The following is a 27,320-nucleotide window of genomic DNA, read 5'->3' as shown; positions in this document are numbered from 1 at the left end:
TAACAAAACACAAAATTATGGAAATTCCAGCAGCGGCTCTTGGGGCTTTCACAACTAGAATTTCGCCTTGATAGAAATTCGACCACCACGGCTGGCATCGAATCCGCGTCTTTCCGGTTAGCAGCCTAGCGCCATACCCACTGAGCCACCACGGGGGCAAATGCCAGGTTGAATAATGTCAAGAACTCTGACAATAATCAAGTTTAAAATTACCAGGGTCAATTTTTATCCATCTCCGGAACCCAATTTGTCCATGGAGCCGGTGCTTTCCAATTTAGCTTCTGTTTGGGATACTGTTGTCGTTTTCTAGGGATCAATGGCACAGAAGCAACTAAGGCCTTCATGCACCAAACGCAAGGTTTCTGTGTTTCTACTGAGGGGAGGAACTAAAGTGATTTAATTTATTCATGATTACTTCTGAAGCTCTGCTTCCTTTTGAATTGTAAAACGTTGGAAATTTACACACAAGTGCTTTTTCCCCCACGTGTAACCTAGGGTGCTGAGAAACGTGCTCATAAAGTTGTTGGAAATGCTTTCTTCATGGTCGTTCGAGCATGGTTTCTTTTACCGCTCCTTCCTAAAATTCCTAAAATTTCCTAAAATGCGACGTATGGTGTCAGTTTGTTCACTTTCAGAAAAGGACGACTGGGCATTGAAATATCCGACCAGAAGATAAGGATTTCGTTTTTGTTTTAAAAGTGCTTCCATGTCCTCAAGTGTTACTGTTATCTGTGTATCAAGATAGATTGAACCTACTGTGATGGCTTAAAAATGAAAAACAGTGACTGCAACAGGTTAATATTTATTCGTCAGTTTTACATCGCGGCTGTTATATGACTCTAAATAACAATACCATCATGTGTAGCACTCCTAAAGTAATCTCCTCGAAACAAAAAACGACCAGGGAAAGTAAATTTAAAAAATCGGTTAAGTCACTGTAGCTTTTCATCAGTCCTCAACAGTTCCCTGGATTAAGCATTTCATTTTAGCTGTTTTTCTTCTTTTTTCAAGGCCGACCAAAAACTTAAGTTCCTGGCTTAGCAGGTCCCTTTACTCTAGCCCTTCCTTTGCTGCGAGGCTCGAGTAAGCTCTGCCGCCCGAGCGGGACGAGCGTGCTAGGGGTTACATCCATCACATCGGACAAGGTGCTCGAAGCCCGCGATCAAAACCGCGGGTGCGCGCGTTTCAGGTCTCTAATGAAAGGAAGTAGCCTGCTTGTCCGCTGCCTTGAGGGACGGCCGACCTTCTTGGGAGATGACAGGGCAGCATTCACTGACCTCGCCTGGGGCGTGGATGACCCTGCCATAGGCTCGGTGGAAGTGGCCTCGGCAGGCGCCGGAGTGCTGTGTGGTGCTCCGTCCCAGTGCACCACATCACCGAAGATGTTTTTGCTGTGAAAGAGAATGTGTTGGTGAGCGCAAAACGCTTTCTCGCTTCCTTCATTGAAATGTTTCCTTGCGCTCTATGGTGATAATCTCTTCTACTTTCTTCCAGTATGGACAAGCCCTGGAGTATGCAGTTTTGTCTTGTTCGCGGTTTGCGAAGCGCGAGGCAGGGTCCCATTAATAAGAATAGTGATCCTTAGAAGCGCATTTTGAGCAATTTTTGCGACCTCAGCTACTTTGTGAGCCACGGGCGAACCTTTGACAACTAAAACATCTGCGAGGGTTGGGTATGATTGGTATTACATTAACTTGCAGATATCCTACTTCGATTAGGTCGGGAAGTGTGCTGGCGTTGGAGGTGAGGATAGAGTATTTTCTGTCTATTTCCATGTTTTCATTCCGGAACTTAATCGGCAAACATCTATGCCGTCTTTGTCGCTCAGCCCTTCGAACCTTTCTTTTTCGGTTATGGGGACAAAACAAGTTTCAGGTATTGCGCCTCGGACATTGTTCAGAGATCGGACGCAATGTTTGCGATTTCGAGTACTGGACGATGTCGCACAGTTCGAGCAATAAGTCACAGCCTATGCCCAACGCTTCAGTCAAGCACATTGATACAAGAAAGAGGTATAGTACTCGTGCTTGTTTGTCTCGTACTCTTCTTTGGATGGCGTGCTATTTGGGAAAACTTTTCTGTTTTGGAAAAAGTCATCTGCATCGTTCCAAACTCTCCTGAGAGAGCGATCCTTTCGGAAAAAAGGCACCAATAAAAAAATTGGGTTTTTATGTCATGGTGCCAAACACCCACCACAAAGCCCAACTTGGGGACGGGACAAGACCTTGCAGGCAAATCCTGCAGACACCATCTGTACGTCCCAACTATAACTATATCTGACGCAAATCAGAGTAGTTGGCCCCACAAGGTTAAATCTCGCCAAGCCGGAGGTGCCGTCTACAGGAAGCTGCAGCCAAAGTGGTGTTTTTGCCTCCACCGAGGGGCCTCAAAGTTCCAGACGCTCGGCATCGGCTCAACCACCAGGATTCCCTTTTACCCGAACACGGCGACGCCACGCACGGCTGAGCGCGGGTGCTCGAGTCCGTGGTGAGGCACTGATCACCATCATCGCCCTGCGGCGATGTCGCCACGGATGCCCCGGTACCCGAGGTGTCGCAACTCACCAATATCTGCATGTAGCAGAAGCCCCTGCTGGGTGTTCTTCGGAATATGAAGCTTGGATCGATGAGGTGGGATAAAATGGGAAAGTTTATATTCACTAAATACCATAAAACAACAAAAGAAGTTTCACCGCCATGTACAACTTTCCTGCAACTATTTTTTTTTGCTGTTTCCCTCTAGCCCTGGTCGACCGTATCATGTAACATTTAGAAACCTAACCTAAGTCAAAAGCATTATTGTACCAATTGAAGCTCTTTAAAGGTTTCCATTTACAAATAGAAAATGGAATTCTATTTCCACAGCTCGCTGGCGTTGATGTAGGGTATTGGGAAAGGACAGAACCAACTCATGATAATTTTCTAGATGAGCATTGAAGGGTGAGCTAGTTGGGTGACGTTTAGTTGGAAGAGAAAAAAACAAACTCGAACAAGAACGCAGGATGAGAAATGAGAACTACAGAACGCTGCCGCTGTCTCGGAAATGAAATTTTATTCTGAAGCGACCAACATATATAACCTTCATTCTTCCAACAATCTATGTTCTATCAAGCGATCACTTGAGAGAACAGGCGCGTTCCTTGGGGGAGGCGGGGGGTTCGAATCTGCCTGTTCATTGCCGCAAGTGTCGGGGTTGTTGCCCTCAGTTCAACCAGACCCAGATTGTTGGAAGAAGGAAGGGGCAGCTAGAGAGAGAGATTGTAGAGGCTATTGCCATCTTGCGCTCGCAACGGGATGAATGCGTTAGTTTGCCTTCGGTTTCCATCCTCCAAAAAGAACTGGGTTTCCTTGACAGGTAACAGGTTGGGTTGCTTCCTTTTCACGTTCTTTTTCTTCCTTTGTTTTGTGGTTTTCATGCTTCCACATGCGGTCGACGGTTTTTAACACTTATGATATCTGTAGATTGAGGCTCGCATGATGAGCATTGCATAACGTTTTAAAGTCTGTTTTCTGTACATTGTGACTCGCATATCTTTCCTGTGCATTCTTGTCAGTTAGGTCTTGTTATCTGTTGCTTTTCATTCATCTTTTTTTACCTTATTGTAAGATCACACGTTGTAAGGAGATAGCGCCACCCAGCGGCGTTCGTGAGGAGAAGAAGACAAAGCACGAGGAGCGCGTGCGGAGGGGTACGCCGGGACAGGTCGGAGAGGATTACGGGGAGAGAAGAGAAGAGCGCGGTGGGCGACGGACGTGGACGAGTTCTGCTGGCTCCCCGAGTTCCGGGCTTGGGCCTTAGCCGCAGACGTCCGGGCCACCAGACCTGGACTTCCATCGTCGAGAGCCTCAACCACCAGGCTCAGGCGCTACTCTTCTCCGTCCATCCGTCAGCTGCTCCACACAGGCCGCTTCTGGCGCCTACGTGACTTTTCCGGGATACCAGACCTGGAAACCGTGCCGGGAGCCCACGGACGCCGACGCTGCGGTAGCGTTGCATCAACATTGTATCGCCCAGAGACTCCCTGACTGCCCGACACCCAGCCAGTCCTCCCCGCTCGTTGCTCGAATAAGAGACAAGTAGTGTGACTTTCCTCTTTGACTTTCTTTTTTCTGCATTTTTCGTAAGCACTTTGTTCTGTTCCCCCGTGTGTTTTCCCGTGTGTTGCTGCCTTGCTTTCTGTTTCCTTTCCTTTTTTCTCGCTCATATTGAAATTGGTTTCCTTTCCGATAAAAGCCGCCTCGTTTATTGTTTGTACTTTTGGGTTTGTTTAAAATAAGACCTGCAATCTCACAGATCCTCACAAATTTGGCGCCCACTACGACAGGACGAGGTCGGTTTTTATTTATTTGCCTGTTGTGTTAATTTAGGAACAATATGAGCGCTTCAGATTTGGTTGCTTTAGGCGAGCGCATGGGCTTGTGCGGCGCGGAGTTACGAGCGTGGGTGGAGGACGAGCTTCGTAAGGCACGGGAAGAGAGAGCCGCTGAGCGTGAAGCTGCGAAGCAGAAGCTGGAGTTAGAGGCACGGAATTTGGAGTTAGAGGCACGGAATTTAGAGACGGAGCGTGAAGCTGCGAAGCAGAGATTGGATTTAGAGGCACGGAATTTAGAGACGGAGCGAGAGGCTGCGAAAGAACGCTTGGAGTTAGAGGCGCAGAACGCAGCTACAAATAAGGCTCAAGGAGGGTGGCGCAAATCCTCCGAGTGACCGTGGAGAGCGTAGCGTCTCATCGACCAGCTCCATTAACCCGCACAGCCTCATACCACAGTTCAATGAAGCGCGGGATGACCTCGATGCCTACTTAAAGAGGTTTGAGCATGTGGCCACGGGGCAGGGTTGGCCAAAAGAAAAGTGGGCAACGGCGTTGAGCTTGTGCCTTGGCGGCGAAGCACTTAGGGTCTTCGGTCGGCTCTCGCCTGAGGATTCCGTGGATTATGACAAAGCGAAGCTTGCCTTGCTTCAGAGGTTTGGGTTCACCGCGGAAGGGTACCGAGAGAAGTTTCGCCAGAGCAAGCCCCAGGATGGAGAAACGGCCTCGCAATATGCTGCCAGGTTGTTTAGTTTCTTTGACCGTTGGGTCGAGATGCGGGGAGAAGGCCGCACTTTTGAGGTGGTTCGCGAGATGGTCGTGAGCGAGCAATTTCTGAACAACTGTCATTCTCGTTTAGCCCTTTTCTTACGTGAGCGGGAGGGCAAGACGGTTTCCAAGCTGGCGGAGGCTGCCGATCATTTTCTCGAAGCACAGCGGCAAAATAACTTGTTGTTCTTTAAAGAGGAGGGTGAGCACACGATAGTTAAAGCCAAGGACGAGGTTTCACGTTCACAATCCCGCCTTCGATGTTTTCTTTGCGAGAAGACTGGGCACAAGGCGTCGGATTGTCGGACAAAGCCGAAGCAATTGTATTGCACCTGCTGCCGGGAGGTAGGACATGATGCCCAGTCATGCAAAGCTAAGAGACCAGGAGACCGTGAGGAGTCCGCCTGTTGCATGACACCTCGATATTCACATCCCGATAACCCTGCAGAGGTAACGCGCGTAGAGGGCCAGTTAGGGGAGATGGTCTGTCCTTCCAACCCGGTGGAAACTGCTATGCCCGTGGGGCACGGTGAGGTGTTCGGCCAGCCTGGTTCGGTATTACGGGATACGGGCAGCACCGGCATTGTTGTGCGTGAGTCCCTTGTACCGGCAGCGGCGCTTACAGGGAAACAGGCTACATTATTCTTGGCCAATGGGACCCGTGTAGAAGTTCCGGAAGCGGAGGTGGTGGTTTCCTCACCATACTTTTCGGGTAAGGCCATCGCGCGGTGCTTGTCTACACCCCTGTACGACATCATAATAGGCAATGTCCCTGGCGCTAAACCTCCATTCTCGGTTGACCCGCCAGTTCTAACTGATCAGGCAGTTTCCCTTGCCATGACGAGTTCGGTCGATGTTCCTTCCCTTACGGTGACAGCAAAGATTTCAGAGAGTAGTAAAAGCCCCACTCTGAACGCACTCCACTTGTCACGGCCGGAGTTTCGCCTCAAACAGGAAGAAGACCCGACCTTAGAGGTGTGTCGCAGGAAGTTGGGGCAAATATTTCGTGGCAAGGGACAGACCGCCCACTCTTTTGATAGAGATGAAGGTGTTCTCTTCCGGACATACCAAGTGTGTCCCGGCCGAGTCGTTGAGCAAGCGGTGGTACCGAAGGGCTTACGCACGCAAGTCCTTAAGTTGGCGCATAAGAGTGCATTATCCGGCCATCAAGGAATACGGCAAACAATAGCAAGGGTGCTCAGTGAGTTTTACTGGCCCGGTGTACAGGCTGACATTAAGAGTTATGTCAGATCGTGTGATAAGTGTCAACGGACTGTGTCGAAGGAAAGGGAGAACAAAGTAAATGACGCCGTTGTTCCATCGGTGAGGGCGGACAACGACCGGCACATAGTGTATAACATCGTAGGACGGGGACATTTAAAACCATGGTGGAGACCGAGGTCGGTTTGGAGAAACCGGTTTCACAAAGGAAAACGGAAGTACTAGTTGAAAGAGTTCTCGCGACGGTGAAGTGGTTTGATGTGAAGAATAGAATACGGAAGAATGTAACCCACACCTGTTCTTGTTGGCATTGTCTGTGTTTGTTCATGTTTGTTTTTGGGTGTCGGCTACTTACTTTTTATGCTTTCCGTGTTTCTTCGCCCTCTATGGACGCTTCACGTTGACTTTCCATGTGCTCTCTTTGCTGTGTGTGCGAATGTCTGTGAACGCTTCGAACATTGACGACCGTCGTTTTGTGTGTGGTGTGTAGGGTGCGCGCTGTGGTGCGGTGTTCTGTGTTGCGATCGTCGAACGCGTCTGGTGTCGCTCTCCTGAAGTTGAGTTCTTTCCCTTGGAAAAAACTTCCGAAGAGGGGGCCTTCTGTAAGGAGATAGCGCCACCCAGCGGCGTTCGTGAGGAGAAGAAGACAAAGCACGAGGAGCGCGTGCGGAGGGGTACGCCGGGACAGGTCGGAGAGGATTACGGGGAGAGAAGAGAAGAGCGCGGTGGGCGACGGACGTGGACGAGTTCTGCTGGCTCCCCGAGTTCCGGGCTTGGGCGTTAGCCGCAGACGTCCGGGCCACCAGACCTGGACTTCCATCGTCGAGAGCCTCAACCACCAGGCTCAGGCGCTACTCTTCTCCGTCCATCCGTCAGCTGCTCCACACAGGCCGCTTCTGGCGCCTACGTGACTTTTCCGGGATACCAGACCTGGAAACCGTGCCGGGAGCCCACGGACGCCGACGCTGCGGTAGCGTTGCATCAACATTGAAACGCCCAGAGACTCCCTGACTGCCCGACACCCAGCCAGTCCTCCCCGCTCGTTGCTCGAATAAGAGACAAGTAGTGTGACTTTCCTCTTTGACTTTCTTTTTTCTGCATTTTTCGTAAGCACTTTGTTCTGTTCCCCCGTGTGTTTTTCCCGTGTGTTGCTGCCTTGCTCTCTTGTTCCTTTCCTTTTTTCTCGCTCATATTGAAATTGGTTTCCTTTCCGATAAAAGCCGCCTCGTTTATTGTTTGTACTTTTGGGTTTGTTTAAAATAAGACCTGCAATCTCACAGATCCTCACACACGTGCCTCTGTCTTTATAAAGCCATGAAGTTTCAAATAAAATTTTAGTTTCAAGTACCGCCCTGTGTCGTCTTCTTTCTCTGTCCCGTGTCCGCTGCGGTGTCTAGCTCCTTCATGCCCCTATTTAAAATGAGTACCTGGGTAGTTCTTGGGCAGCTTTTAATTAACATTGCTATTGAGCTAAGGTGCGACATCGTGTCCAACATTGTTGGTCAAATATTTTAAATATTCAAAAAGTGTAAGGCAGTGGCGCCGAAATGTTGAAGGCAATGGTGTATTCTTCCAATATGCAGCAAAACCTTTATTTTAGAGTGCTTATATAGCTCGCATCGAGCAGTTTACTTTGCCATAGGAAACCAATGAGGAACATTCTTGACGATAGCAAAAACGCTAGCAGCAAAAAAATGCAAGCCCTCCGACGAGAGATCGGAGGATATATTGATTGTAACAGTGAAAGCTTGCAGTATATGAAAAAATTGTGCTGATAAATTATCACGTTCATAACTGCTTTTGCCAGAATCTTTGGATGTGAACCGGTCTGAAGAAAGCAATGACACTTTGGGTTATTTCTATCGCTAACAGATGCAAAATATTTAATTTAAAAAAGCCTTTTGTGTATACATTCAAGCCAGCACATCATGCGTAAAGCATGTTAGTTATTATTCGCCTTCAAAAAACTCTCTTTCCTGATCAGCCGGATGCCCAGCTGTGAGTGTTTGGTCAAAAGTAAGCCAATCATATCGGATAAGAGGCCGGCGCTAGTTCTTTCACTCGTATTGAAATGCGCATTAAAATGTTTTAGTACTCTTCTGTTTGCTTACATGACATACAGTATCCAAATCATACTATAAGAAACACTGAGCTGTATACAAACAAATAAGTAGTTCCAGCCGAGAGTTCATCGTTGCTCATATTAGTACATCCTTCTCTTGAACAGCCATAGCGTATGGCTGAACGAGAAGTTTTATTCGTCATGTGTTTTTCGTTTCTAGGATAGCTTTGATCCGCTACTTATGGGGATCATCTTAGAAAGCAGTGGACTGCAGAGAGTAGCGTACATAGTGTGATCCCGAAAAGCGCGCTATCAGACAGCAGATGCATGCCTCAAACCGCTAAAGAGATAGTTAAAGACTTATAAGCGAATGGATTCCGTTTCAAAAGAGAAAAACGAGCTGTGCTGATTGCGCTTTGCCGGATAGGGACACAAGCATTTGAAGTTTACAAGCGTAGACGTGCAGGCAAATAGGCGAACCAAGATTTCTTCAAACAGCGCGAATGACAAGTATACAGAAAGCAAGGACACAAGACACAGAAAGGAAAGACAGCGCTGTGCGCGTCTGTTCTTTCTGTATCCTTGTTTATCGCTCTGTTTGAAGGAATCAAGCATTTGAAATAAGGGCTGTGTAGTGCAGTTGTGCTTCTGGTCCTAACCGCCTTTATTTCTCTGAGGTTAACCGTGCGCTCCCTGCTAGAGGTATGGGCTTAATACATATTTCAACGCAAATGCATACAGAAATAAATTTGACAAAGAACGGACACTCGTCTAAATCTGGCCCCAGGGACTTCGTAATGGCTTAGCTTTCGCCTGTCCGTCAAGTGGCGCCACCGGCGTTGACGCGGGCAGCGAGGGCGACCGGCGAAGGGGCAGACGAGGCAGACCGAAGCCCGGATACGGTCGTCTGCGCGGCTGCTGCTTTGACTGCGCGTTGTATTTGTTAGCGAGCAGACGCTATGTTTTTACGCCTCTACTGGTCTTTGACGAGGAACCTGTGCTGTTTTTCTGACCACGGCAAGGTGACTAATGCTTTTCTTGGCTCAAGTACTCTGCTTTTCAAGCGATTTAGCCGGAGTCCGCCGGCCGGCGCCTTCATTTACGCAGTTAGCAAAGGGTGTGCCCACTTCTTGTTTCTCATGGTGGCTCGTTGTGCTTTATGGGGACGTGAAGTTTTATATGGCTATCAACAATACGCAACTTCTTTTGAGTGACAGTCGTTGATTGTTGGGTAAAATGTGGTCAACTTGGGAAAAATGGGCAAACCTTTGAAAACAACTGTTCTCGCGTGATTTGTACGCGAGTGTAATTTTCAAAGCTGCCGGGAAAAAAGGTAACTCATGAAAAGATCAGAAACTAGAAACTTGTGCGTAGAACACTCCATCATCTGTTCTGACAGCACCGAATATCACTTTTCAGAAGGACAGGAAAACAAAAACTAAACTGAAGAACTTTCAAAAAGCTTGAAAACCTGGAGGTGGTGGTGCATCGGAAATTCTCTTCTACGCTTCTGAATTCCACGCGCTTATTTCTCTTCTGTACTCCTAAAACGCAGTCAGCGATTGGTTGAGAGCCCGTGTTGTAGCCGTCACGGTGCCAAACATTTGTCGACCAAAGCGCAGAGTTCACCATGGAATAAAACTAACAGTTTTTAGAGGCAGAGAATAACGTTGGGGATTGGAGCAATGCTCGTAAATCACTGAGAGATGTCACCTTTTATGTGGTGCATCAATGTTCCGCATGCGAGGCTCGCAAAAGCATGTTGTCCTTGTTCAAAATTTCACAGCTTTTGCCCGTGTGGCCTGTTCACATAGCTTTTTTATAAGGTTCATCAGAATGACACCTGCTCGTAATATATACTCTTCAGATGATGCTGCTCGGGGAGAAAGATAACCACTGCTCTGAGCAGTGTTGCAGAAACAATGGACGTACAAGAAGCGGGGAACGTGCTGAGTGCTGTGCCAAATAGCGACGGAAACTGTGCCGTTTGTGTTTCTGTTTATATGGAGCAAAAGAGAAGTTCATTTCACAAAGCACATGTTGTCTTGTATGGATTGGCACTCTTTGTCAAAAGCTGTGGCGCAGCAGTGTTGATGGCCGTTCAAAGAGCGCCCGAATGGTAATTTTTCTCCTCCGACATAAATATCCAACCAAAGCAGACCATACAGACCCGAAATATTGCTTCTTGAGGGGGCGGAACGCCGCAGCTCATGTCGCAGCGCTTGTGTGTGTGTTTCCTCTCTTTTTTGTCCGTGTCTTTGTTTGCGCTATAATATTTCTAGCTCATGTTAGCATTCCAAATTGCGCGCTCCTATAAAAAATTATGGCTGAGGCTTAGCTAAGGTTAAGCCTAGTCAGATGCGAAGCATATTGGTGGCTAGGCTTGGTAATACATGGATTTCCTTGGTTGCATACTTGGTCATTTTAACACAACCACTAGAAGCCTTCGTCGTGGGGGAAGACAACAGCATGGCTACAGCGGAACGCCGACTAACCCCGAGACGCGCGTTCGGTGAGCGCCTGGATTGCCACGGAAGCCCTGTCTGCCTGCCCTGTGGAGCGAGCGTTTCACCTACACCGAGTGTGAACGCGCGTACGAAATGCGCGGGAATGCCGCTCGAGGTCATTTCGGCGTCTGTGCGATGGCATCGTCACGACGACGTCACGGTGTCACGTGGCGTGACGGCTAGGGGTCCCACGGCGACGGCACGAGGTGGAGGCCGCCTCTCTCATCCGATGTCACGTGGCGTGACGTCTAGGGGTCCCACGCCGACGGCGTGAGTGGTAGCTCTAGCAATATGCTTCGCATAAAAGAAATCGGAAGTTTCTCATTCAGCCGCTTGGTGCGCTAGTAAAACAGGCCGCTGTGCCATATGGGAGTTGTCTGATCTTTGCCAATGAATTTCTCTACGGGTAATGCTCAGTTTCGAGGAACATTGGACGCCATGCAGATCGCGCTACCTCACTAGTCAATAATACTGAATGAGACAATGACGACCACTCGTGGTACAGCGATCAGCTGCGACAACTTTGTAAAGTCTTATTGGTGTGAGGGCCGTCCTAACAGGCAATTTTTATAAACATGTGAAACGACTGCTGGGGCGCCTGTTCGGACACCGACAAGTCGCATACGATAGCAAAACATCGTCCGGAAAAAAACGCCGCATCCGCTCAGGCAATTAGTTTCCTCCTTTCTGCTGTAACCCATTAAGCAGGAAGTTGACAGGGTCGCAAGTCCCTTCTAGAGACAAGCAGGCATTAAGATTCGACCTACGAAGACCACGCTGACGAAGGTCTTCCTGACAGCCGGTAGCAGAGGCTAGTTTCTGCCCCTTTTCGTTATTCGGCGCGACCACCTCTTTCCTACACGCACAAGTTCTCATGAGGGTGGTTTTGGCTGAAAAATAGCTTCCTGAAATCTACCAGAGCACCTGCATGGCTGGGAGCCATTTCGCGCACGTCCTCACCTGGATGGATTCCAGGCCTTGGCCATCCTATACCATCTGCTTCGAAAGAACCCTTTCTGTGCCACTATTTTAACAAGAAAAAAGGTGTGCACTGTGACAACTTGCGGCCTTTCGAGATCAATCTAGCACATTTGGAGTCGCTATCTTCATTTTAAGGCGTAAGTAGCAACGGTATTCCTTTCGGCAGAAAACCCGACGTCCGCGTTGTCAAGCTGGAAAATTATGATTCGTCGGAAGGTTAGTGACGTAGAAAACAAGTTTCGGTGAAAAGAAAAGGTGGAAAGGGCAATGGAACCGCTGTCTCCTGGGTCAGGAGCCGGTGTCACGAAGTGGGAGCACGCCTCCAATAGGCTCCACACACTCTGTTACCAATTCTAGGGGAGGAGAGAAACACCTCCACCCAGGTGCCAGATCTTAAGCAGGACCGAGTGGCTAACAGGCGATAAGGCCACGTTTGACCAGCCGCTGACCAGAGGCACGACACAGGAGTCCGGAATGACAGTGAATAGACTTTAATTAACACAGAGAACCACACTTTCACCAATTCATCAAGAATAGCACAGCGTAAACACAGGACAGACGGAAGAAATTTTAGATTTGACACAGTATCAAATATGACAGGCGAGAGGAAATACAAATGCAAGGAAAGAGTTTAGGGTATAGTTCGTAAAGGTGGGAGTGGCGGGGGCTTAGCTGTTCGGGTGTTTGAGGTTCGGTCCGAGATAGGCGTCGGACTGTCGATGTGGGGTCCCCGGAGTCGCTACTTGTTGGCCAGACACTTCGCGACGACCCGACCACCTCTCGGCTGACACTTCACACACACGCGCTGTTAGCCAGCACACCGCCACATCCAAGATCTCCACCTCGACTGCTCTCAGCTACATTCCGCAGTCCCCCCCCCCCGCCCCCCCCCGTAGTGCCCCCTCTCTCCCTCACCATCCGCAGACAGCCCGGGGCCCGGCTCCGAAGAATCAGAGGTGGCGACGAATCGTAAACTATCGCGCCGAAACGGCCCGCGCCGAGCCACGGCTGGCCCCGCTGACGCCCGAGCCGGAATTCCGCGTACAAGAGGTCCCTGGCCAGACAACTGATTTCTCACCGTCGGAGACAAGACAGCGAGAAGTGTGTGCGTGAGGGGGGGGGGGGGGGGGGGGTCCGCGTATTGATGCTTAGGACGGACTCCCCGCCGCCGGGCTCAACCGCCGCTGGGGAAAATTGCAACTGGCGCGAATTCTGTTTCAGCCGGGCACGACACCTCTGCTCCAATGAGGGAGCTCGTTCAGTTCGATAAATTGAGGCCTCGTGCGAGCACCTTACAGCGCACAGTAGGCAAAAAAAAAATTGAGGAACAATTAGTTAATTAGGTAAAATTATTACCGTCACAAAATAATATGGACTACGTTGTGTAATAAAGCATAAGCGACGGCAACAAGCGTGTCGGTGGCTGCAAAAGGGTGCGCCAGGTCACACTCAAACGAACCTAGCGACCCTTTAAGGCATTGCGTAATACGGGAGTGAACTGTGAATACTTTAATACACAAACGAATTTTGTGGTTCGTCTAACGATACGCCTATGTGGTCTCATCGTCTTCGATCGCTGGCACCGTGCTTTTTTTTTCTTTATTGCCTGGATTTTGCAAAGAAAATTGGACAAAACAACCAATCAACAAAACACAATAAACGCTATGTACATACGACTCGTGGTCAGCCAGCATGAATATGGCTTCGTCTAATTAAAATTCACGCAATGTACAGAGCGGCTCTAGTTTTGAGAGCCACCCGTTCCTGGGTTTCGCATCGTCGTCGGCGTTGTCGTCGGCCTCGTAACCAGCTCCGCCCCCTTTTCATCCCCCCAGCGCTAGCAGCGACCGACTGATACCGCTGGATGCCGCTGACGCCGCTAGAGAGTCAAGAGAACGTGACTGCATAGAACACCGTCGCCGCCATGCAGAAAGAGGAGGAAAGGGTCCCCCCCCCCCTGTTCTTGTGTGGCGGATAGGGTGCTCTTCAGTTGCCGACGCGCCGGTTATTTCACGTAGGCCCCGGCACGTCGACGAATACGTGACCACCTTCCCACGGCTAGACCTGGTTCTTAGCGCTGCGGAAGCGAGGGTATCATATCGTTTGTGTCGGCATCGGCGGCGTTGTCCCTGAAACCAACTCCGCAGCTGGGGTTGACTCACTATCGAAAAGGTGAAACAGCTTATTTGCTGCGCTCAAATTTCGCATTAGGAAGTATCGTAATCGTCGGTAATTTTTTCCTCATGACGTATACAGGCGGCTCTTTCTATCGCTTTTAATTTTAAAGTTTCTTTAGTGAGCTCCCACTGCTGCCAAATCCTCATGTTGCTACTTGGTTCTATTTTTGCTATTTCTTCCCTTACAGCTCGGTTATAAAATTCGTCCTGAAGTAGCTTGTCGTCTAACTTCCACATTTCCTACGAAAAACCATTCCCCTTCTTAACGATTCCTATGCAGCATTGAACCAAACAGTGGTCAGAAAAAGAAACCGGCAGTGCTACATAACTATTGCATTTAGGTACAGTATCCGCGGATGCATAAATGCGGTCTAGCCGTGCGTGACTTGAGCCTTCCAATCGTGTGTACTTTACAGCACGCGCTCCTTCAAGACAATCGGCCACATGCTCGAGGTTGCAGTTAACAATCATTCGTAACAACACTTGAGTGCTCTTATCTCGGAAACTTCGGACGCTTGACCTGTCGCGCGCACTAAGGACACAGTTGTATTTGCCCATAACAATGAGCTGTCTGTCCGTGCGAAGCCGTTCTTCGACACTTTCAAAAAACGCGGCTCGGCCATCAACCGCATTAGGTGCGTACAGGCAAACAATGCGCCAGTCAGTGTTGCACAGCGAAAAATCTATCGACACGTATCGACCCGACAAGCACGAATGATGACCGTGTACCACTAGCCCCGGCAACTTCTTAACAAACAGAATACAACCAGCCGATGTGCCCACCGCATGGCTAACAACAGCAAAATATCTACGTGAAACGTCGCACCATGCTCCCGGTCTCTTCCTCACCGTCGACTTTAGTCTCCTGCACTGCCAGTATATCAATATCTTGCTCCGTTATAAGTCGGTACAGTTGGCTTTGTTTTTGTTTTCTTTTACCTGCCAGGCTTCTGACGTTTAGGGTGGCGACTTTAAACGGAGTCGCAGAAGCCATTTTAACTTATGAAGAAGAGACCGAAAGCATGGTGCTTACCTCCCGCGCCTAGCATGTCGCTAGACGATGCCGTCGCCACCGGTGTCATCTGGCGCGAGCACGTGCTCCTGGTCAGGAGGCGCCTTGTCGCCGCCACACTTCTCAGCCGGAACCTTTGGCCGCGGCCGCCGACTGGCCCGTCGTGCTTGCGGCGTCTTTGCAGGCGGTTCCTCGACGCTGGGCTCTGCTTCCTTTTCCCCGTCGGCCTTGGTCTCGGCGTGCGGACGCTTAGCAGGGGTAGTCACGCCGGTGTTCATGCGGGCGTGGGCCTTCTCGTCGTGGTTATTGCTGGCCGCCTTTGTTTCCGCGTCCACGTGCGCTGGCGGGCTTGCTCCAACTTCGGGCGTCTCCACAGGCGTCGAAGATGCGTCTGTAGTTGGCGACCCGCTGTCCTGTGCGCCGGCAGCGTCGGTGGTGCTGCTCGAAACAGCAGGCTCAACCCCCGCCGTTCTGCCCGTGTCATCGATGCCGCTGGCTGCTTCCTCCGCTTCGACGACGTCCATGAGCTCTGCGGAGTCGCTCGCCGCTACACGCCCGGTAGCCGACGCGTAGGTGTGCACGCAGTCAGCCTCGGAGTGTCCATAGCGTCGGCACTTCGAGCACCTTGCAATCACGGCGCACGTGCCCCTTGCCGCCGCAGCGCAGGCACTGCATCGGCCACCCGGGCACCACCACTAGAGCCAACTCGCCAGCGATACGAACCTGGTGGGGCAGGTCGTCCACCTTCATGCCAGGCTTCATCTTTAGCAGCACGGTCCTTGTGGTGGACCCCTTCTTCATGCCGGCGACGCGCCAACGCTCCCGGGTGACCTCGGTCACGTTGCCGAACGCCGCGAAAGCTGTCCGGATGTCCTCGTCGGCGACGCCGTGTAGCACCCAGTGCAGGCGCAGCTTCACCTGGTGGTCTTCTGGGTCGAAGACGATGCAGCGGCGTCCGTTGACTTCCAGGTCTTTCATGGCGGCCAGTTTCTTTGCGGCGTCAGCGCTGCTGAAGGTCACCGCCCACACGTGGTTTATCTGGTACGCCCCCAACGCCACGACGTCGGGGAGCGCACCAACGTTTGTGAGGGCGTCTCTGAAGTCTTCGACCCGGTAGGGTCGCACACGCACGTCACCGTGCAGGAAAACATTGTTTAAAACAACACGTATGGTGGGCAGGGTAGGCAGAACGATCTCGTAGTCCTTATCAGCGTCGCTGGCAAACCTGTTTCCGCGGCCGGCAACGGCCGCTATCGCCGCTCCATGGTTCTGCGACCGTCCGCTATCGCGTCCGCAAGTAGAATCATTGCTGGCACCGTGCCGAAATTATCACGCGCCCTAAACGCGATCGTGAATGGCAAGATGTATATGGGTATATTGGGCGAAAGCAGGAGCCTTTACCACGTGAACGAACATGACGCATTCTTAAAATCGTCTGCGCGCAGCAAGCTTGAATTAACCGTACCAGTAATATAAGCCAGAAAATGTGATGGGGTTAACACGAGTTCAAGGTGTACCTGAACAGGACAAATGCAGATATTCGTACCCGATGAGTTTATATTTCGGTGCGAAAGAGCTATGTTTCCATCGCCCGAGATTCAGCGATTCATTCAGCTATTTCTTTGTCTTGAGGGCAGCAATATTATTGGCATGCGCGTGTACAAAAGAAGATGCTTTTATTCGAACAGAATGCGGTGCAAGTAGATAAACTCTGTGTGCGCGCGTGTATTTCTTTATAATACCAGCTGCATCACTGGCTTCCAGTTGGGAGGCTATGGACAGTCGAATTGAGTTAGCCGCCGCGACGCAGTACTAGTCTTGTGGAATGGCTGCTTGAACTAACCTGACCGGCATCTTGTGTTGTGCCGCATTTCATCGTAGAGTGACACCAATACAATTCTATCCCTCGAGGCCTTGTAGCCGGCGCGAAGGCCAGCAACGAGGTGAAGTACGAAAGCAAGATAGCAGACGGCCCCGATCAGTCGGATGTGTGCGTGTGGCTGGCGTTGAAAAAACAAAGGAGCTGTTGGAGAATTGCTTTGTCCGGCACTATGTTTTTCCACTGCTCGCTGCAATGGCACTTTTGCTCGTAAGAAGCTTCAGACCTTTGTTGAACGGCTTTTTCCGTGGCCACCACTCCAAACGATGCTTGAAATGAATCAAACTTAAATGAGCTAAATGAATGAGCTTCCTTAGCAAAGTGCTTTGAGCAGCGTAAGATAGAACGTGCAGTGTCCCAGAAACAGTCTTACAGGCGGATAGGGCTGAAAGCAGCATTCGCACAGAGCAAAGTGGATGCAGCATTATGCAAGCGTCGTTAACTTTTTTTTTACTAAAACATCTTTCTTGGGACATCTATACAAAGCAATACAACATAAGTAAAAATTTCTGCCCGGCGAATAAAGTTGAACTATTTCTTGCACACAGTATGTTCCGTGCATGTCAAGACGAATTTCTTTTAAACCTGGAAAGGACTGAACATTGCTAAATAACAGAGAAAGGAAGTGAACGTTTAGCTCACTCGTCTTTACGAAGTCAGATCATACTTCAGAAGAATACGGTCGCCTTTCACGAACCCGTCCCGCTCAAGATCGCTCAAGAGGAAAGCTGGCGGTAACGTGCGCAATTGAGGTTCATTGTATGTTATCGGAAATCCCGAAACAATTTCGCTTGCAAAGTGTATCAGGCCATCCGCCCGCTCTATTCTCGTGTCCGGGTGTATGGCACTGAAATTGATAGCCATCGTCAAGGGCCATTGGAGAGATTCGTCGGGATTGCCTTTGTGCACAAGAATCCACGGATTCAACGACACGGTTTCCCCGTGTCCCAGGAGGCGAACACCAGGTGACATAAAGTAGCCTCGCAGGTAAAGACGGTGGGCGAGAAAGTGGGACGACCCGTGTCTGGTTGCCTCGTCTCGCAGACGTCCGATTCCTTCCACAGAGAATGAGTAAAGATCCCTTTCAAGCGGTGGTTGTGCTATCACGGCCTCGAGGCGGGACAGTGATCCTAACTGGCTTCTATCAATTTAGAGTGCATCATCATACTTTTTGCACCGTTTTGCGCTACGTCGCTACAAATTCGGTGCACGGCTGATTTCATTTCATGTCTAAGTGTTTCCTGTAGATTGTGCATCGTCCCAGAAACTTCCTTGAGCTCTCCACTGGGTGGGTTTGAGGGCTCGCCCACGTCCATTTCAACAGCACCGGCGGGGTAAGCTGCACTTCTTACGGAACTGTCGCGCCTGTGTGATGACGTTTCGATGATCGCTCTCCTTGTTTCTTGGTTGAGTGCTTCTATGCAGCTTCGGACTTCACCAAGTGTCTGGTTCTGGACAATGTGATAATTGAGTGTTTGCTGCACACCAGCTTTTATGTCAGCAGTGCATTGGTGGAGCAGCTCTCTGAAACCTTTTAACTCCATCGGCTCATTTCTGTTGTACGAGTCATGGTGATCCGAAGATGATGCGGTCAGGACATGGTCGCTGCAATCGCTCATTAGGTGCTCCCAGATGGCGGCGCAGAGAACAGACGCCGAGCACTTGGAACATGAGGTCGAGTGATGGCAACAGTCACCGTGAAAATGTTTGCTCAGGTCTGAAGCAGCCATGACGGCTTTGCAGCCAGCTTGCGCGTTCCAGCATCTGGCCTGCGCAGGAAACAGCATTACATTGCATAAAGCGATGTGAATATAACAGATGTGATATAATATGAGCATCGGTGTCTTGTGGGACACGTTCTCTCATCCAACCTAAACATAAACAACGTTTGGCTTGTTACAAAACGTATCCCACAGTTCGAGGAGACACCGACCTATCCTCACAATTAATGATATTTGTGGGCAATCATGAAATCAGAGCAGAGCGCCACATAGAGGCCAATGGTTTGTGCAGGGCAATTGCTACACTAAACACATCCTTTGCCGGCCTAATTCCACACTGAGTCACATTTCGCGGGAAGAAGCGCCAATATTGCCTTTACCAGATGCCATCAAAATGAGAACCCTGTTTCAAAGCTAGCCTTCACGTCCCCAGAAATAGTCTGTAGAGAGTTTATTCTCTCTTTTATGGCTTTTTTGGCAGAAGGTAACCTAATAATATAGTGAAAAGAAATCAAAAAGAAAAAAGGTCGAGAGGCAGCCTCACACTAATACCTGCAGACTGAAGCTCACCCTCCCCTCATTGTTCGTCGTGTGTTACGTTGTCAAGAATGCCACCTGAAGGTCTTCGGTCTATTTCGATTCTTACCAGCCTACAAACGCACATGGAACTTTCCGCTACAGCGAACTACAAGGGCTACGTTAGCAGTGTTTACAACAGACGGCGAGATGTGCTCATTTCATTGTAAAAATTACGTATGACGACGCGCAGCACTTTCGTGGTATGATTTCCTGAGTATAGCGCCCCACCAGTTTATAGTTTTCAAGGCTCAGTTTTGACTGCAAAAAATGTCAGAAGGCGAATTGTGCGTCGACGCATGCAGAATTATGTGCAAGCGTTCATTGTGTTATATGTTAAATTAACATGCATAACAATATCCGTCAACGTCATTCTTTATTAATCGCTATTCGCGAAGAAGTGAACGTCCTTATTTATTCGCTTATGGTCGACTTCTTTGCTGCTCTATCGTTTGACTTCAGCTGCGCGCATGCAATATCCAAGTGACGTTCCGCTTACCAACATCTTGCTTTATTTCCCTGTCAACAGCACGAGCACAAGCGATAAAGTTTGAAACTGAGATAAAGCGAGTTAGCCCGTTGGTACAACGGAAGCGTAGGCCAAGAATGAAATTGAGAACAATATCCTGTTGGTATACACGTGTACCCGTTGGTATACACGTGTACAATATTTGGGTTACAAAAAAAAAATACTACATACTACGATTTATTAGATAATTCGCAATTAGAAAATTTAAACATATTTACTTCTCGCACTGCAAAGTGAAAATCACGAAATGTGCCTCAGGAATTCCTAATTTTATTAAATCAGAAGCCCAGGAAATTTCACCCTATTTTTGTTCCGCGTTAAAATCGACCTTGGCGTTTCTGCATGTGTTTACACCTTTGTAGCAGTAAAATACGCATTGTTCCCTATAAAAAAGGTGTTAAATATTTTCACACCACTATATCAACATTTCTGTCTTCATCACCGAAAATTGATCTGTGGTCTTCGGTTTAAAATCAGGGCTAGCGTTGCACGCCCTGTGAGATTCGGCAAAAAGTTAAAAAAAACTGCTGACGCTGTGTAGTTTACTTGCGAACTGCGTGTGACGGTGAAAGCTATTCATCTTTCACAGCTATTTTGTAGTTTATAAAAACCTCGTTTAAGGTACTAAATTTGTTTTAGACAGTATATAGACTTCCAGACAATTTAGCCTGAAAACGCTATAAACTTCCTGTGGAAAAATGGACTTGTCCATAAAAAATGCAAACCCTAAAGACACTCGGTAGACAAACTCGGTTTATGGCCATACACTTTTAGTACTTTTTTACACGTGGTCTACAGACTATGAATAAAAGATAGTAAATGCCTACACGAAGGTTGTACAGTCTCTGGATTTATGGTCATACACTTTTATTACTCTTTCTGCACACATCCTGCAGAGTATGACTAAAAGTAAGAAACAGCCTACAGGAAGGTAACATAGTCGTGAGAAGTACACAGAAAATCTATAGACCCTTTTTAAGAGAGTGGTGTTTTTATAGCCAAAATGCTGTAATCGGTAGACACAGGCAAAGTTCACTTTCTGATTAGTGGCCCTTGTCGATGAGGAAATTGAATAAATGGGGCAAGGACGAGGATAACTAACGACAGTGCACAGTCAAAGAAATTGAAAGCGTCCACTAGCCTTGACAGCCAGCAAGCAGGCTTCCGCAGACTTGTAAGCTGACATGCAGTGCACTAACAGGAAAAGCAGTATTTCCTCGTTACGCCAGGCCTTTTCTAGATAATTGGAAATTGCACATGGGCATCCTTTATTTTAAAGTTGTAGTTGTGTCATCAAGCCTGTCGCCGAGCTCAAAGTCGTGGTGTCGTAAGGCAGTTGCGGCGCCTGTGACAACCGAAAACCGACCTTCCGCCGGTCTTTACGTGAGTCTCGCGCCGACGGCGAGTTGGCCTGCTCACGCTGTCGATTGTAAGGCATGTCGTACATGCAAGCCGCGGATCTTGGATCCTGAAACCATTGAAGCGATCAGTTGGGACAAGAGGCCGTTAGAAATCTCCTATGCGCGTTTCTGTAGGAGATATAATTATAGAGAAAGCCAGTCTTCCATGCGTGAACTACGGAACTATGGAATGAGTGATAGGGGCAAAGCTTCAAGAACTAAACAAGCTTGCGATTTCCGAGACCTAGTTTCGCGGCTAACGCAGCATTGACGTCTTTTTTAGATGCTTCGCAGAGTAGAGGAAAAACCAGCATCTTTCCACTCGCTACAGAGCATTTTCTTGCTTACTTTTTATACTGTCTCACCAACATGGGATGTAACAAAGCGCAACTGACTAGATGCAAAAAAAAAAAAGACGGGTGGCAAAGACGGCTGCTGAAGAAGGCAACAAAACCTACGGACGGGCTCCAGATACGTGTGGTTCTCTCTGGGCGGTTTCATGGTCACGTCTGTCGCAAAACACAAAGCCACACGAGCAATAGAACTAAGTGTAATCTGCGTTAGGGATAGTTGGTTATTTAACAACAGAGTAAAGTGCAGGTGCTGCATAGCTATACATGGAAACAAGAAAAGCCAGGGAGGGCAATCGCCATGGTTAGGCGCACACTACCAACTGAAGGTTTACTGTTGTCGTGAATAGCAGCGACTGACTGATGCCGCTGACGCCGATACCGCTGGGGGGATGAAAGGGGGGCGGAGCTGGTTACGAGGCCGACGCCGACGACGACGCGAATCCCAGGAACGGACGCCAAAGAGCTGCGCTCTAAAATAAAACGCAAAGGATAACGAATGAAGAATCCCTTTATTACAAAAGGGAAGTTAAAGTACCTGAGGTTGTATTCGGAAACGCTTCGTCTGGTCCACTTTGAGACCGTCAAGCACACTTTATCGAATGCATAGTCGTGATAGAAACATTAAATCGCCAAAATATGTCGCCGCAGTTCATGTTGGGGCACGTGTACAGTAACTTATCGAGCATGCTGCTCAGCAATCAAACCTATCGTCTGGTCTTACATCGCAGATTAAGCCGATGCATCTGCTTGTTCTCTTTTCTTGTAAAACTATGAAGCGCCTGCATTTTACTCCAGTGAAGCAAACTTTCTATTGGCTTTCGGAGGGTGAACCATCAGCCATCATATATTGAATTACAAGGCAGTTTTAGTATTTTTTTAGTGAGTTTAGTGAGTTTTGTACGCCAAAATGAACAGAATGACGCTATGCGAGGACACAATAAATAAAGAAAGAACAGTGTGTTATCCTCTATCACGCCACGCGTCCTCGAGGCGCCAACAGCGCATGCCAGGCGAACTGTGAGAGACCCAGTGCAAGAGCACACGTACCTTTCCGAAAGTGCTGCTGGTACCCTCGGAAACGAATCACGCTCGAGCAACACGCCATGCTTAAAAGCAACGCATTTTGTCAGGCATACGCAGTGCCACTGAAGTAACGAATGCGCATACGCGGAACGCTAGTTGTCAGTTTTCTGCCGGCATTGGAACGCTAGACACCATTATGCGCGCACGTTAAGGAGAACGTTAATGGTTGCGTTGGCAACATGGCAACGCGGCGCCCGCTGCTTCCGTCCAAACGCTGCGCCGCCACTGCGTTCGTCAGGAAGATAGCCTGCTTTTAATGACTACATTTTCTTTTACGTCGCACAGTATGAGCTACACATAAATGTCTAACCGACAAACAGCCCTTGTGTTTCAGATAAACAGCCAATTTTCAGAACGGTCACCTCTGTCTACTTGCGGTGTACGCCCTTTCATTTTCGTAAATATGTGACCCGAGTGTTCGTCTTTTGCTTCATCAGTGGCCGGTGGCGGAACCAAATGGCACACTGGGCGGATTTGCTGCGCACGTGCAAAACACAGACCACTTCGACAGTAATCAGCTTGGCTGCTTCTAATGCTATTCGCAGCCAGATTTTTGTTTTTCTGCTGTCTCATTCCTTGGCATAAACGTCAACGATCTTCAGGGCAAGCCGCATGGCAACAACTGCCAGCGGCATGCTCACAGTTACATTAAGTTCTCTCGCAATCACCACATCACATCTTGTTTTAGTAAACAGATATAAGACTGGATATGAGCGGATTAATGACATCCTAGTTGAAATCAAGAAGAAGAAATGGGCATATAGCAGGACATGTATTGCGAATGGAAGATAACAGGTGGTTCTTAATGGGAAAGTAGTGGATTCCAAGAGATGGCAAGCGCAGGAGAGGGCGGCAGAAAGTTTGGTGGACGGATGAAATTAACAAGTTAACGGGGTCACGGTGGCCGTAGCTGGCAAAGAACAGGTTTAATTGGAGAGACATGGGAGATGTCTTTGCCCTGCAGTGGGCTCGGCCAGGCTTATGGTGATGAGCCTCGTTAGCAATAGATTGAGAAAAAAAGATCGAGGAAAACCAGCTTGTGATTGCCCATTTGGAAAGGTCCGATTTTTTTGCAGCGCTCAGTTTATTCCCTTGCAAGCATAACAGCACTTGTCAACTTTTACACCGACGAAAAGCCAAACACATTGGGTCTCGATCGCGGATTACCGAGCTTGGTGATATTTGACAGGTTCACTGGCTCTCTTCGGTTGTCGGGGCGGGCATAATAGGGACCGCAATAACGGTGACAGACTACGGGGCCCTCGCGCCACTTTAGGAAAGGACGATGGTCGCTTTGGTGTGTGCCTTATGCACATGCGTCCACTATCACCGGATTTTCAGGTTCGCTCCTTGGTAAAACCTTCATCGAGCAAAATGTTTACATTGATCTCATACTTTTGTAACATTTTAAGGCTGTACTCCCGCCCAAAGACCAGAAGTCTACACCCGAATGCTCGGACGTGGGTCATCTACTGACATCGCCGCTGAGCGTTCGTCCTTCGGACCGAGACCATTTCAGGGCGGCTTCAAGCTACCAGAAAACAACAGCTGCGGCGAACACACCTTGCGCCGTGATCTCTGACCTAGCGGCCAATGCTCAGAGTTGTTAATATTAGCCCAAGGGAGGCGCTCAAGCGCTTGCTTTATGGCTGCTGGCAGTGGTATATTGTCACAAACGGCGTCAGCCGAATCATTCTGCAGCTTCGTCACAATAGGAATCTTCTATTTTCATAGCTCTACTCTCTGAGAAAGCTTAGGCTAGTCATGCACTCATCAATATTTGCTGAATAAATGCGTCGGCCCAGCTCCGGTATGCCAGGCATCTCAGCCAATACTAGTGAGCAAGTTTTTAAGCAAAGACGGATTGTTCTATCCAAGTGAAACCAATTTAGTGCTGTTGACAGCCTATGGGCGTATTTTGCAGAATTTGCGTTGTTCCTGACACGTAATCAATTCATGACAGGTAATTTCGGCTTTCGCACTTCTGCTTTTCAATCATGATTGCGTAAATGGCAGCTCCGTGCAAACATTTCACCCCGGTGTTTTCATTTTTGAAACGTTGTAACTTCTACACTGGCATTTTATTCCTGGCAAAAAAAAATGAAAAGTTAGCTTATTAATTTCTGCTAATGATCTATGCTTCCGGAAAGAACAAGTACTGCTTACTAGGCCGTAGCACTATTAACACTACTAAATTTGTTTCACTCGTCTAGTACCCTCGTTTTTTAAAATCTTGGTTGCAATCAGATGGGACACATGGTATTCTGAAATATCGTCGCTACATTCGCCAATACGTGCGCGTCACTTGATGGACGATGCACAGTGGCCAACTAAACGAGTCCTTGTTGCACTGTTCTCAGTTCGCAACGCCACGGGTGCAGCGCATGCAAGCTTGCTCCGCACGTGCAACTAAAGCTGTCTAATGGAAGCCGATTTCAGTGCGCGGTTAGCAAAGGCCACAATAAAAGTTCTGCTCGATTTAAACGGCGAACTCTACGGATTTATGGGGTTTTCGCGAAACAAAGCAACCAGGCAACTAACTCGTCAGGCTTCCTGTATTGCTCAACACACGTTGGAATAGTAGCAGTTTTTATTCAAACATTAGGCACTGCAATACATTTGGGACCTGTCTACAATGTTTTATTATGATTTCAAAGCGAAGCCTGAGTTAAAAATTGAAAGCTTCTCCTGCGCTTACCTCCATTTTGAGAAGCTCGTCGGCAGCAGTCACTTGAATGACGACATTCTCCTCTGGATACTTCTCGCAGTGAAGGGGACAGACGCGAACATGATCGCCCAGGTTGGACAGCTCGTAACAGGACCCGCACAGGACGTGCTGGCAGGGAAAACGGGCGGTCACAGGCCGTATGAGTCCGCAGGCCCCGCATATTATGCTAGATGGAGCTTGCTGCACGAAAAGTAGAGGCCTCCAGTCCAGAGCCTCCGAAAAACCGACGAGTGTGCATCGCGTACCGGACACAGCCATAGTTCTCCGCCCTACGCTCGCTGCCACTCGGCGCTCAAGGAAATACCCTCTGGGGCTGCCAATGTGTCCCATTTTATATGTTATCTATTTTCTTGTCACATCACCGCGATTATCACGATCCCTTCCTTATCGGCTTAAAAGTATGGGATGTTGGCCTGGTTTGGCCTTCTTGAAACTCTCTGGAAATGAAAAGAGCGAGAACCAGAAAACGTTTTTGGCTTCCACCTAACTCTCGCGTTACTCACTGCGGCTGCGCACTTGCTAATTTTCTGTATTAGTACTCCGTAGATGCTCCGATAGAATAGCTTATTTACTTCTCTAAATTTTTCTTGCGCTACGGTAAAAGCACGTAGTATACTCTTCATGTGCTTTATTACTTCTCTAACCAGGCATGTCTTGTGTAAAGCATGTGTTGTTTTCGCTGCTCTACCCAAGGGTACGAACAACACCGGACGAAAAAACGCAAATATAGAGAGGTTGCAATAAAAGTTTTTGTTGATCCGCCGTTTCGACGTTTCCTCTTCCGAGGAAAATCAATGAGGGGATTCCCTGGCGTTGCTGCAGTGAAACTGCCGGGCCTACAAGAGACAACGATGCTCTTGTGTACGAGTGCGAAGTTTCGATTATCAAGAGTGTTGGCCATCTGATATGCTTTGTTCACAATCTGCCGTCATGCTGTTCCGGGAGAGCGCTTGGGAAAACGGTAACGTTATCTTAATTCATAAGAAGACGTCAAAGACCTGAAAAGCTACACTCCAGTTATGTTACCGTCCGTTTGGAAACAAGGAATTTGCTATGGTAATGGCTATTACATTCAGGGCAACCTCAGACTTCAATCAACTAAATAATCACGAGATCTTTCGTAAACGATACTGTACAATAGACAATATTCAAATCATAAGGCTGGTGATTGATAAATACATGGTGGAAAAAACAGCGCAAACTTAGCCAAAAAACACAGAAAAGAGGGGAGACACTACAAGCGCTGACTCGCAACTCTCTGCGAGTCAATGAGTTGCGAGTCAGCGCTTGTAGTGTCTCTCCTCTTTTCTGTGTTTTCTGTCTTAGTTTGCGCTGTTTTTTCCACCATGAATTTACACCAACTAGCCCAAATGTCTGCTTTGCTATTGATAAATACGCAGAATATACCCCACTGCTATATATATGTATCCTTCATTGATTTCGAAAAAGCATTTCATTCTATGGAAACCTGAGCAGACAGGAACATTGCGGAATCATGGTGCAGAAAACTGCTATGTGAAGATACTTGGAGATATATTTATGAATGCAAAGTTATAATAGTTATTTTTAATGACAGCAATAAATTTAGGATAATGAGCAGTGTTAGGCAGGGAGACACGATGTCATCAATCCTATTCACCGCCTTTTTCAGGTGCTGTTCAGGCGGGTGCATTAACAACCGTTTGGGAGAACATTTAGTGGCGAATACTTCAGTAATTTGCGATCCGCGAATGATATTGGCTTGATAAGTGGATCAGGAGATGAGCTGCAAAGCATGATTAATGAGTTAGAGAGGATGATTTGAATGGTAGGTCAAAACTTGACATTCAAAAAACCAAAGTAATGTACAACACTCGCAAAATTAAACAGCAGTTCACAATAGGTATCGAGGTGCTGGAAGTGGTAAGGGAATACGCCTACTTAGGGCAGCCAGTGACCTCTGATTCGCATGATGAGAGTGAAACTAACAAGAAGAATAAGAATAGGGTGGAGCACATATGTCGGGTTCTCTCAG

General features: G+C 48.4%; 2 protein-coding genes across 2 annotated transcripts; both read right to left on the bottom strand.

The window, feature by feature from the left end:
• Window positions 1-954: 954 nt before the first annotated feature.
• Window positions 955-16,047, bottom strand: LOC149328823 (uncharacterized). The gene is made up of 2 exons (XM_089561841.1): window positions 15,059-16,047; window positions 955-1,391 (listed from the first exon to the last, which is right to left on the bottom strand). The coding sequence occupies exon 1, from the start codon at window positions 15,559-15,561 to the stop codon at window positions 15,079-15,081; it is 483 nt and encodes a 160-aa protein (XP_089417967.1). The 5' UTR covers window positions 15,562-16,047; the 3' UTR covers window positions 955-1,391; window positions 15,059-15,078.
• A 2,487-nt stretch (window positions 16,048-18,534) lies between these two features.
• LOC149328822 (uncharacterized) lies at window positions 18,535-25,564 on the bottom strand. Its single transcript, XM_089560779.1, is given in 3 exon segments — window positions 18,535-18,633; window positions 18,635-18,685; window positions 25,277-25,564. Coding segments are annotated over 3 exon segments (438 nt in total).
• Between the last annotated feature and the right edge of the window lie 1,756 nt (window positions 25,565-27,320).

This window comes from Amblyomma mixtum, chromosome 9, assembly GCF_055824585.1.
Source record: "Amblyomma mixtum isolate Tamu chromosome 9, ASM5582458v1, whole genome shotgun sequence".
NCBI classification, from domain to species: Eukaryota; Metazoa; Arthropoda; class Arachnida; order Ixodida; family Ixodidae; genus Amblyomma; species Amblyomma mixtum.
The sequence above is the reverse complement of the archived record's forward strand: the minus strand, read 5'-3'. Positions and strand labels throughout refer to the sequence as shown.